General features: G+C 43.6%; 1 protein-coding gene across 3 annotated transcripts in view; it reads right to left on the reverse strand.

Annotated features, from left to right (window-relative positions):
- The window catches only part of YEATS2 (YEATS domain containing 2), a 1703429-nt gene that overhangs the window by 131525 nt on the left and 1558524 nt on the right, over positions 1-13380 (reverse strand). For all 3 annotated transcript variants that reach the window (XM_044070010.1, XM_044070009.1, XM_044070008.1), the window contains one exon: positions 9075-9149. In XM_044070010.1, coding sequence (XP_043925945.1) covers positions 9075-9149 — 75 coding nt within the window. The remainder of the gene's footprint in view (positions 1-9074; positions 9150-13380) is intronic.

Genomic DNA, 13380 nt, shown 5'->3' on the forward strand with positions numbered 1-13380 from the left:
CCTGTCTGGATAGAAAATGATAAAGGGTTCCACAGCCATGACAGCCTGTAGCTCTGAAACTCGTCTTGCAGAAGTTATTGCTAGGAGCAGAGCTGTTTTCTAAGATAAGAACTTTATGTCCACAGTAGCAGCTGGCTCAAAAGGCGGTAAGGTGAGTTTTTCCAAGACATAATTGAGGTCCCATGCAGGTATTGGCGTTCTCCTTGGAGGCCTTAAGTTTTTGGCTCTTCTGAGGTACTGCCTTAATAAAAAATGAGAAAATAGTGGTGGCTCTGTATTGCAATGAGCTGAAATGGCAGAGGCATGGATTTTAATTGATGAAAAAGATAGGCCTTTGTCCAGCATCTCAGTTAAATATTGCAAAATCTGAGGAATATTTGGGACAGCTGTATCAGTTCCTTGAGCTTGGTTCCAAGCGCAAAATCTCTTCCATTTCCCAGCATAGGATTTTCTAGTACTAGACCTTCTGGCTTCTAAAATGACATCCATCACAGCTTTACTGAGAGGTGTGGTTTGTATGGCTACATTATCCACCATGCTGCCAGGTATAGGGTCCTGAGTTGGCTGTGCAAAATCGGATTGTTTTGCTGGGACAGTACACGAGTTATTTGAGGTAAGGTCCAGACTGGGCATTGGGACAAGTTCCTTAAGATCGGATACCAGTACTGGCGTGGCCAGTCTGGGGCAATCAGAATCATTTTTGATTTCTCCTGCCTGACCTTTAGGAGTACCTTGGGGAAGGAGAGGAAGTGGAGGAAAGGCATATACTGATAGGTTTGTCCAGCTGAAAGATAAGGCGTCCGCTTTCCAAGCTTGTCGGTGATAAGTCCTTCTGCAGAATCTTTTTAGTTGATTGTTTTGAGGTGAGGCAAATAGATCTATGCCCGGGCGTCCCCATTTCATTGTTATCATGCGGAAGACTTGTGGATCCGGGTGCCACTTGTGGGGATCCATGAGGTTTCTGCTTAGTTCGTCTGCCAGAGTATTTTCCTTTCTGGCAGGAATTGTGCCTGCAGATGAACTTGGTAAGTCAATGCTGTGTCCCATAAAGCCATGGCTAGACTGCACAGGGGGTAAGAATGAGTGCCCCCCTGTTTGTTGATGCACTACATGACCGTGGTGTTGTCTCTGTCTTTATCAGTAGTTGTCCCGGATGAAATAGGTCCTTGAAAGCTGTCAGGGCATTTTGAACAGCTACCATCTCTTTTTGATTGATATGTAGATGCTTTTGGTTTGTGGACCAGGTGCCGTGAATGCCTCTTCCTGCCATGTGTGCCCGCCAGGCATAATCTGATGCCTCTGTTGTTAGGCTCTGCCTGGCTGGGGGTAGTGAGAATGGCTGTCCCTTGTTTTGGTGACAAGCCTTGGCCCACCATCGAAATTCCTGTTGCAGGCAGGGAATTAAAGTAATCATTGTTTCCAGGCTGTGGCAATGTTGTGTCCAGACACTTTTTAGGTACCATTGAATTTTCCTCATATGCAGTCTTGCATATGGAATTAGTAAGATGCAAGATGCCATGAAGCCCAAAGCCTGCAGAAATTTTCTTGCAGATAACTGGGCCTTTGTTGCCACTTCCTTGAAATATGTAGTCAGTTGCCTTAGTTTGTCTGGAGTGAGATAAGCCATCTGGGCAGTTGTACTTAAGCTTGCACCCAGGAATATTATCTCTTGAGAGGGTACTAGTTTTGATTTCTTTTTGCTGACTGTGTACCCTAGGCCTGTTAAGAGTTTTATCACAAAAGTCAGATGCTGTAGTAGAATGTCCTTGTTCTCTGCTTGTATGAGGCAGTCGTCCAAGTAAGGATATATTTGTATTCCTCTTTGTCTGCAGTAAGCAATTACTGGTGCCAGGCACTTTGTGAAGACCCTGGGCACAGTAGATAAGCCAAAGGGCAGTGCAGAGAATTGGTAATGCTTTGAGCCAGCCTTGAACCTGTGGTATCTTCTGCATGACTGTCTGATTGGGACATGCAGGTATGCCTCTTTTAGGTCTAAAGTCACGAGCCAAGCCTTGCTGCCCAGCATGGGCAGAAGCTGCTGTAAGGTCAACATCTTGAATTTTGGTATATTCAGGAAAGTGTTTAGAACAGATAGGTCCACTATTGGTCTCCATGGTTTGTCCTTTCTGGGTACCAAGAACAGTCGAGTAAAATCCTTGTCCCTGCTCTTGCTGTGGTACTTGTTGAATAGCCCTCATGTCCATGAGAGCTGCGACTTGTTTTTGAGCCTCTGCCCATTGATTTTTTGGCAGATCTAGCCAACCGTTTGCCCTTGGCAGAGGATGGAAATGAAACTTGTAGCCTTGTGACACTATGTCTAGAACCCATTTGTCCTGGGTTATAATGTGCCAATTTTGAGAAAAAAGTGCTAGTTTTCCCCCTAAGGGTGCTGCCAGAAGACAAGTACTTGGTGCAGGCAGTGGGAAGTCATTGGGACTGTTTCCTGTATGATGGCGATTTCTCCTCTCCACCTTTGGAGGTAGAAGCAACAAAGTATCATGTTGTAAAGCAGAATCTAATAATTTTGCTTTAACATGGTCAGGCAGCTTTTGTTCCTTTAACCAAGCATGCCTCCTAATGACAGAACCCATAACAGCGGCCCTGCAGGAGGCCTCCAGAGAATCAAACTCACATTGCAAAGTATGTTTTACAACTTGTTCAGCTGCATGTAATAAAGCCTGCATTTCTTTGTTTTCTGCACATTCAGAATTTGCCATCATTTTCTGTTTAAGCAGTGGCATGATATATCGCTGATATCTGAGCATATGAAACTGACAATTTAAAGCCCTTATAGCCAAAGTAGTAGACGTGTAAACCTTTTCTCCCCATCTATCCAGAGCCCTGGAATCCCTGTCAGAGGGGGTAAGATTTTTGCAGTAGAAGCCTTGACCCCCTTTGGACCCTGAGAAATAGTTTCTGGGTCTGCAGAAGAGTTTTTGAAAAGGAATTTATGAGAGTCAGGGACCCTGTAGTATCTGTCCGGCTTAACAGGAGCTGGAGGTAAAGAGTCAGGGGTCAGAACAGACTCCGAGAACACATCATCTACAATGTCAAACACAGGTGGGATAGCTAGAGGCCTGTGTTGAGGTAGTAAAAAGAAATCTCTGAGCCTTTTCTTAGATTCTAAAATGTCTTGGCTCTCCCAGTGAAAGTGCTCCCTCATGGTATGCAAGGTTTCCCCAAAAGAGTAGTCCTCAGGCGGAGAAGCTGAAGGAATTGATTCTTCAGCATCAGAATCCTCATAGGGGGGAAGAGAACATTCCTGATCAGAAGAGGAATCAGAAGAAATGGAAACCTGATCTGAAGATTCATAGTCTGTCTCTTGCCTAGGCCTCTTATCAGGAGGGGGATGGGAACCCCTGATCAAGGTAATTAAGTCTTCGGCCATTTTGAACATCTGTTTTTTGGGCATGGAGGCCTGTCCTTGTGACTGGTGAACCTGTTTTTTTGCCTTTAAAGGTGCCTTAGTCTTTGAAGTCGGTTTACTATATAATTGTTTAGGTCTGAATACACCCTCAGAAGCCGATGCCTACTCAGTGGCTCTGGACCCATCTTAGGGAATAGTCTCCGAGGCTCCAATACCTTGAGTTTCCAGCGGCCTGGCCGACTCCACGTGGGAGTCGGTAGCGGCTTGCGACTCTAAAGTAGCAGGAGTCAGGGGCTGCTAAAGAGCCTCACTGAGAACCGGAGACTTGCTTAGGAGAAGCTTCGTCGTCAGTTTTAGACCTCGGTTGCCTGTCCTTTTCTTTTTCTTTGCGTTTTTTTGTGAACTCCGGTAATCGGATGGCTATCTGATGACATTGTATAATTAAATCTTCGCCCAAAATAGCTTAATGCAAAATCGTATTGACGCTAAATAGTGCATTGGTTAAATCTAGCACAAAACTGACAACTACAACGTCGTGGTCAGGGCCTAGGCAAGGAATACAATAAGAATGAAAGTCCTTACGAGGCATTTGCTTCCCACAAGACATACAATTATTAACTTTTTCTGACATCGGTCTGGAACAAGAAAAAAGTTTCCCCAACGGGGTTCTTAGCTTTTAATGAAGACTTCAGATCTGAAACTCGAACATGAAAATCTCAGGAGTCGGCCGACCGGCACTTGCAAACTGCTTCTGCTTCGGGCACCGCGTGGCAAGAAAGACTAAATAATATGGCGTTGGCTGCATCTTTTATACCCCTGACGACCTGACGTCAGGGAAGAGGTGACAGCAACCGACGCAGGACCCAAGACTTTGGAATTCAGGCCGACTGAGGGCAACCTGCCAGAAGGATAACCCAAATGTAATGACTGCAACAGTGAAACACGAAGAACATCTACAAATTCTAGGGGATGAGCATGTTGAAGCCAAACTGACTTCAGGAACCAATAAAACTTCCTTATGTAAAATTTGGATAGAGGGAGCATATGGATGGTGGATGCCATGAAACCCAGAGCTCTCAGGAATTCCCTGGCTGTAATGGAAGCCATAGGAAGAAGAGTTTGAAAAAAGAAGATGAGGGTCAAGGCCTTGTGAGGAGGCAGGGATGCCAGCAAAGGCACCGCCTAAATCCTGCAACCCAGAAAAACATGGTCCTGAGAAGGAGTCAGAGAAGATTTTTTGATGTTTGTTATAAACCCCAAGAAGAGAAATGGCAAAATGGAGACTTTGCAACAGGATCTCTGGAGAGGATGCCTAAAACAGCAAGTCATCCAGTAAGGAAATAACTGACTCCCCGGAATCCTGCAAAAAAGCAATCACAGGAGTGAAGCATTTGGTGAATATCCTTCAGGCAGTAGAAAGACTAAAGTGCAAAGCAGAGAACTGAAAATACCAGGAAGCAACAGAGAAATGTAAAAACTTCCTGAAAAGGGGATGGATTGGAATATAGAGATAAGCATACCTGAGATCCAGAGTCACCATATAAGCCCGAGGAAGTAAAAGAGGGAGCAAAGTCTGAAGGGACAACTCTCAAAAAGTGGGCACCTTCAGAAAAGTGTTTAGATGAGAGAAGTCTAGCATTGGTCTCCAAGTACCCTCTTTTCTGGGTACTAGAAACACCTTGGAGTAAACCCCAATTCCCCTCTGGGACACAGCCACCTCCTGAATAGTACCCAGAGTCAAAAGGTCCTGAAGCACTTCTGGGGAAAAAGGAGTGTTGTTCCTGAGGGCGCTGAGGAAGACCTATAAAACAGGGAAGGTATTTCCACACTATGAAATACCCCTGGCAAACAATGGACAGAACCCAGGAATCCTGAGTAAACTGTAACCAAACAGGAAGAGAGAGAGAGGCAAACAGAAACAGGAAAGTGGCTGGGAAGAACAGGATAGCCAGACCGCATCTGGTTTGTATGGAAAGGAAGACTTCTGATGCACTGAAGTGTGAGAAGCCTTTCCCTTATCCTGAAGGGACTTAAATCAGCAGCAGCTTCACCAAACAACTGCTTATTATCAAGAAGGTCATACATTAACTTAGCCTTGATATCATCAGGCAAAGGTTGAACCCGAAGCCAAGAGCACTTCCTCAGCACTGACCCAAAAGCAGCAGCCGTAGAAAAGGCATCTGCTGCATCATAACTACACTTGAAAGAATGACAAACCACCTGGGAGGAAGTCCCTAACAAGGAAAGAAAAGAAGATTTACCTTCAGTCTGGAAAATCAGATATAACTTGACAAGCCGAGGACAGGAGAGCCAACACATACCTAGACAGATGGGTCTAATAATTAACAGCCCTAAAAGCCAAGGCAGCCAAGATGTAAACCTTCTTACCTAGCCTTTCCATGGTTCTGCTATCTTTATCAGAGGGCAGTAATTTCGGTGAAGGAAGGAATTGAGAGGGCTTGTCAGAGGTTACAGACAGCACTGAGGGGTCTGCAGCAGGACACTTGTACAAAACTTTACAGTCCTCAGGCACCCTATAAAAACCATCAGGTTTTGTGGGAGCAGGGGGCTGAGAATCTAGAGCTTTAGAGGCATGGAAAACTCATCCAATAAAGCAGCCAAAACAGGAGGAACAGCAGAAGGTTTATGAGATTCCATCTGCAGCAACTCACAGTACCGCTTACGAATCTCAGACACCCGAGCACAATCCCATTTAAAGAACTCCATCATCCCAGAGATTGTGTCCTAAAAAGAAATCTCTTCAAAGGGAGTATCAGGACTGGTAGATTCCTCTTCCTCCAACTCACAGTAAAAGGAGAAGGAATCTAAGAAGAGTAATCAAGGGATTCCTCATCCAAATCCAACTCCTCCCCACAGGAATCCTGTCCTCTCTGTCTTTTAAGGGGAGTAGAGGAACAAGGGAGAGTTGGAACAGAAACACCCAGTTTTCCATGCCATCAAAGCACTAAACAAACCCTAAGTGAAGGCCTGCCACTCACTCTGTGGATCCTTATGAGCAGGAGAAACATGTTTAGTTTTTTTTTTTTATTTCCATGGGACACCTGCCTTATAAAACTTGGAAGGCTTTGACCCAGGACAGCATTCAATAATGGTAGTAGGGACTTCTTCTCTGACTAAAATATGAAGAACACCCTAGGCCCCTCGGAAATGATGAACCATGGTTCCCTCTGAATGTCCAAAACAGACATCTGCAAAGCCTCCTCGGACATGCTTGAAGTCAGATCCCCACCGGCCTCCAACACAGTTGCACCAGAGGAATCCAACAACAAGGCCAGGCAACCTCTGGGCATTCACTCACCTCAGGAGTGATGTCTGGCGGAGGCTGAACAGAGGAAGATTCTGGCCTAGGCTTTCTGGCCTTCTTCTGACCCTTGGAGCAGGACGTTCCTTCCATTGTAACTTTCGCAAGAAGTTTAAGATGTTGATGCCCAATATTCAGCACCAAAGAAGAAAGTCTACTACACAAAATTTTAGGTACAAAAGCCTGAATGATGGAAGAGGACATATGGTTGTGCGAGGGTGCCAAGGCAAAACAGACACTATATGTGGCGGTCTTTATGGGGAATCTGTCTCTCACACTGCATTTACCCTTCTTGGATGACATGAAACCCCACAAGCAACAAAAAGAAGAGACAAGTAAAAAAGGAACCCAATGGGGCACTTATCTACAACGACTCAGAAAAACCAGCAACGGAACGTAGGTGAGGTGTTCAGACCAACGATCAGGAGATGGCGTTCAGATTGGTGGTGAAGACGTTCTGAGGATGGCATGTCCGGATGTCATCTTTATGCCCTATGCTATGTGAGGAGCATACGTGTGACGTACGGCGTATCTTAAAGCAACCCAAGACTTTAGTATACTGGCTGTACATCAGGCTGCCCTAGGCAAAGGATTCTTAATGTTATGAATACTGCAATAGTGAAATGGAAAGACAACACTACAAGACCAAAAAAAAATTCCATCACAAACTACACACACACACACACACACACACACACACACACACACACACACACACACACACACACACACGCACTACAGTAACAACAATATCAACAAGTTAGGTATAGCAGAAATAAATCCTGTCCAAAAAAGAATACAGAGAAGCAGCAAATGACCGAGCTACTGTCCAGAATGGTGGCAAACTAGATCTGAGGTAGTTCTACCGAAGCATGGGGTTATGGGTAGAGAAGGCAGAGCTGACTGTACTGAACTCTTAGAAACTAGCTGACATCGGATTCAATAATCCACAGGTTGAAACCAGATGCAAAAGACAACAACAGATCTGCTGATATACTTAAGCATGCAATAGTTGGACTACTTTTTAAGTTAGCTCAGTACAGTTTTGCAAAGTAACACTAGTTTAAAAAGTTTCATGTTTAACATGATTTCTGCATGTGCTGTTCAATCATGTTATATTTCTTTTGTCATTCATTTGTGCATAATATTTATTTTTGTTTATTTTTTCTGAATGTTTTTACTTTTTTATGCAAGCTGTTTTAAACTGCAAATCATTTCTGTATTCAGTAAACTTGCTTTGCACACAGATAATTTATATAGCTTACTGCTTTACTTTTTGATTTCTTGGCTTCAAATGGGTATAAATATGTAGGAATTGCAATGTAGTGCATTTCCAATTAACCTAAGTGAGCAAAGCCCTTGCTGGTAAAAGAAACAGAATGCATTGTTTTTAACAAAATATAAATTATGCTTATGTTTTCAGTCCTTGGTTCAACAGCTCATTTCTTGGATGTGTTGCTTTTTGTTCAGAGTCAATAACACTCCCTTGCGTGGGTTCTCGAGTTTCTTTTTCACATCCCAAAGAAATGTTGTAGGTGAACTGCTGATCCTCCAAACTGCCGAAAGGTGTGCATACTATGTGTGAGTCAGTGGCTGTGTATGCCACTTATGAAGGACTGGTGCCCGGTCAGGATTAGCTTCACTGTCATTTGCCCTATAAGTGATAGGATGGGCTCCAGTTTCCCTCTGAACAAGGAAGTAGGAACCAAAAGGGGGAGGTGGAGGGTGGACCCTCAATTTAAACAGCCTCCCAAATATACCCTGGGCTATCCTATCACAAGAAAAAAAAAGGACTACTTCATGTTTTTAAGCCCTGACACCGCCAAGCAACTACCTGCTCTGTTTCCATAAAAAAAGACTGTTGTAACTATTACTATGTCTGGTTTTGAACAATATTTCTTAATTTTCTGACATAGCTGAAGTAAGATTTGCTGGACTACTTGAACTACTCCATTAATTTACGAATTTCTTCTGCTGCACAGTAATGACAGCCCTTTTGAAAAGGACGCAGCTAAGGATCTGCTACAGCCTGCTTTAAAACCTCTCCTCTCTGTGGACCTACAGCTTGTAAAAGAAGTAAAGTTTACCATTACCATTTCAAGTCTCAACCTCACTGGCTACTGGTAACCTGTTTCCTGTTACTTTGTTCAGAGAGTACACCATTATTTCCAGTATTTCAGAACTCCATTGGCTAAAATAAAAGTCTATTACCTTCACTTTACCATACAAAGCATTCCTAATTAAACCAACAAATGAGCTACATTTATAAATAAATTAAATCGTTTTTTCCAAGAGTTAAAAAATAGATGCCTAGCAAGAAACGCATAAACTACATGACAGTATATACAGGATAACAGTGTACAGAACAGAATACATTACACTTACCTTAAAAATCAGATCTTCTACCACAGGTGAATAAACATTTTTTTCAAGCTGAACCGGCTGCAATGAAATGCCAATCTGCAGATGAAATCATAGAAGCAAACTTTTACTAAGGTTTGACCTCATAACTGTTTCACCTTGCACACTACATACAGAAAATATTTAACATTATTTAATGAATGGTAAAGTGTGTGATTCAAATTGTCCAGTTTCAGCCATGAACAGGGCACATACTGAGACAGTTCAGCATAAGAGGATAAACGGTTATGAGCTTCACCCTGTAGTCCGGGTTTAATTATGATTCCATCAATATCCGTTCGCAAACTGTGCGACTCTCCTGACTTTATATGAATATTCATATATGATTATGTCAGAATTTAGTGACTCTTATAAGGATCAACCCTTACAGAGTTGAAAACAAAGCACTGACCAATCAGTGGTCAGTTAGACCCATTACATTAGCAATCAGGATCATGAAAGCAAATGAAAATGAAAACAGGCTTGTATTTGTGGTCACCAAATCAAAACACACACTACACACAAAACCATCAAAAACACGCATGTGTGGGGGCTTTACCCTATCACTTTACTTATATACACACACACACACACATATATATATATATATATATATATATATATATATATATATATATATATATATATATATATATGCACACACACACACATACATATATATATGCACACACACACACATACATATATATATATATATATATATATATATATATATATATGCACATATACACACACACACACATATATATATATATATATATATATATATATATATATATATATATATATATATATATATAGACACACACACACACACACACACACTGCGTGGTTCCTCAATCTCCACAAAAGGGCAATCTCCTAAGGAAAACATAACCCATCCCTGCATGGAAGTCAACAGAAGAATAGTCAACAAGAAAAAAACACTCCACAGTTGACAAAATGTCTTGCTGTCATTACCTATTACACCTGCATATACAGACATATCTGAGTATGTGTAAATATCACGCACAGAGTAGCACATTGCTGGGCTTCCAGTAACAACAGGCAGTCTCTGGAACCAGCTTTTCAATTTTATGATGATTTTTTTAAATGATGAAAATAAAAACACTTTCTTGCAAAGTATGGTGAGTAACAGAAAAAAGTCACAAGTGCACTGCTTGTCTGTATCAACAAACACGCTTCTAGCAAACGTTATTGTAAATACAAGTCTCCCAAACATTTACATCAGTGCACATTGTTTCCCAAATTCATTTCAAATGGACCTCTTTTACAATCAGCACAATTTCAGTTTTCACCAAAGCTTGCCAGTGAAACACACAGTACTTGCATATAGTAATTTTCTCCCTTCACCACACTTAACCATACAGGTAGGGGTAATTCTATCAGTTTCGTCCTTTGCATGACAACAGCTCCTACCCCTTTATTAGTTTTCAAGGACACCTTCTAGAATGCCTTCACTGATGGCTCCCTGCTGACTCCTCTTCAGAACCCTGTCTAGAATCAGAAGTCAGGAATCTAACTCCCTGAAAAGGTGGTGGCCATGGCATTCTTCTGTATATTTATTTTATTTTACATTTGTTGACCGGGATAGTCTGACTGGAAACATGTCCATTTTCAATGGAGGCCCGGGGAGAAAAGCTCTACATAATAACACATAAAGTAACACCAATAAAACATATTACACAAGATACATACACTGACAGAGCAAGCAATTCACGAAAAACATTCACATGTAATAAAGCATACATAGATAAGTAGGTACAATAGTGATATCTAATTAGAAGTTATGTACTCACCATAATGTTCCATCTGAGTAGGTAGTTCATTTGTCTGCAACCTGTGGGTTACGGATCCGATATCGGATCCAAGCCGGCAACTTGTTTCAAGCTAATGGATCCGAGCTCCTAGCTCCTCCCTTCACCCATAATCCCCTGCTAACCCTCCATGACCTCAGATAGAGTTTGCCCCTCAAAATATAGCCAACAAAAGGATATCTAACTACTAGCACATCCGAAGAAGGCCAGGGGGAAGGAGGGGGGGGGATGGTTGCAGACAAATGAACTACCTACTCAGATGGAACGTTATGGTGAGTACATAACTTCTAAATCTGAAGTAGGATGTTCATTTGTCAGCAACCTGAGGGACAGAGTCCCTAGCTACCTGCACCTTGGGTGGCCATCATGGAAGGATATTACGAAGCACCGCAGAGCCAAAGGATGCTCTCCCTCTAGAAAGCACATCTAGTTTGTAGTGATTAATAAAGGTATGCGATGAAGCCCAAGTGGCTGCAGAACAAATATCATCCAACGGAACTCTAGACTTGAAGGCCACAGAGGTAGAAATGGAGCGGGTGGAATAAGCACGAACTCCTTCTGGTGCGGGTCTACCCGAGGCTTGATATGCCAGTAGGATACATTGAGAAATCCAGCGCGATAAAGATACTTTAGAGATAGCTTCCCCCAAGTTAAATTTGGCAAAGGAAACGAACAGCTGGTCGTATTGTCTATGGCCAGCTGTCCTACGAGTATAAAAGCGAAGCTGCCTATGAACATCTAATGAGTGCAGCTTGTACTCTCCCTTATTCTGATATTTAAGGAAGAAAACCGGTAAATTTATGGATTGATTTATGTTGGTTTCTGATGCTATCTTGGGAAGAAAGGAGGGATTGATCCTGAGGTACACTCTGTCTGGGTGAAAGATCAGGTAAGGAGGCTTCACAGAGAGAGCTTGAAGCTCCGACACTCTTTTTGCTGAAGTGATGGCTACAAGGAATGCTGTTTTCCATGACAAGAATTTGAGATCTACTGAAGCAGCGGGTTCAAAGGGTGGAGCAGTCAAGGCTTGAAGAACTAATGTAAGATCCCAGGGGGGCACGGCTTCCTTTACAGGGGGTCTAAGTAAAAAAGTGCCCTTGAGAAAGGTTTTACACAACTTGGCCGACAACAAAGGCCCTGTGTCATGTCCCACATGGTAATGTGATATGGCTGCCAATTGCACTTTGACAGTTGAACAACTAGCGCCTTCCTGGAAGAGTTCAGTTAGGAAGTCTAATATGGATGGAAGAGGAGCCATAAAGGGATCTAGATCGTGATGCTCCCCCCAGATGGAAAAACGTTTCCATTTACTGTGGTACACTTTCCTGGTGGAGGGCTTATGCGCTGCCACGAGGATGGCTTTGACTGGTGAAGAGATACCGGGAGTCCTAACTAGGAGTGGAACTGGAGCAACCAAGCTGTCAGCTTCAGATTGTCCAGGTTTGGAGTTGGTAAGTTCGACGGATGGGAGATGAGATCCGGAGTGGGATCTAGAATCCATGGGTGATTCACAAGGTGAGACCACAGGTAAGGGAACCAAATTTGCCGAGGCCAGAATGGGGCAATGAGGATCATCTTGCTCCCCAACTGTGAGGCTTTCTGTAAGAGCTGCATCATTAGTGGTAGAGGAGGGTAGGCATAGAGTAGACCGGGTGGCCAAGCATGCACCAGAGCATCTCTTGGAGTTTCCCCTGGAGGGGGGATTAGAGCGAAGAAATTGCCGCATTTGGTGTTTGATGGAGATGCAAAAAGATCGCAGCAGGGTTGCCCCCATGTTGCGAATATCTGCTTCGCTACTAGTGGATTGAGAGATCACTTGTACGGGGTAAGAAGGGTGCGGCTGAGCTTGTCCGCTAGGATGTTGGTCCTCCCCGGAATGTGCGTTGCAATCAGAAAACGGTTGGAGGAGATCGCCCATTCCCACACTCTCATGGCTTCGCGGCATAGAGGGTAAGATCTGGTTCCCCCTTGTTTGTTGATGTACCAGACAACTGACATGTTGTCCGACTGAATTGCAATCGTTCCTGTGGGGAGGAGGCCCTGAAGTGCTTGCAATGCCAACAGCACCGCTTTCATGTCCAGAACGTTGATATGCAGGGAGGTCTCTGTATCGTTCCACGTGCCTTGAACTGTCCTGCCTGAATAATGCCCCCCCCTCCCGAGGCGGGAAGCGTCCGTGGTCACCGTGGCGAGAGGGGGAGAGGTGCAGAAGGGACGGCCCGTATGGAAGTTCGAGGCTTGGAGCCACCATAGTAGCGCCCTCCTGCAAGCCTTGCTGATAGCAATGGGATGGTGGAGAGGAAGGGATAGAAAGGACCATTGCACTAGCAGAGTCTATTGCAGTACCCGCATGTTCAAACGGGCGCATGGAAGGAGCGTAATCGTTGCCGCCATGGATCCTAGTGCCCTCAGGACCAATTCCGCTGGTGAAGCCTCTGATTGGAGGATAGTTC

The sequence above is a fragment of the Protopterus annectens genome, chromosome 4.part1 (genome assembly GCF_019279795.1).
Source record: "Protopterus annectens isolate FY-2018-M chromosome 4.part1, PAN1.0, whole genome shotgun sequence".
Lineage (NCBI taxonomy): Eukaryota > Metazoa > Chordata > Ceratodontiformes > Protopteridae > Protopterus > Protopterus annectens.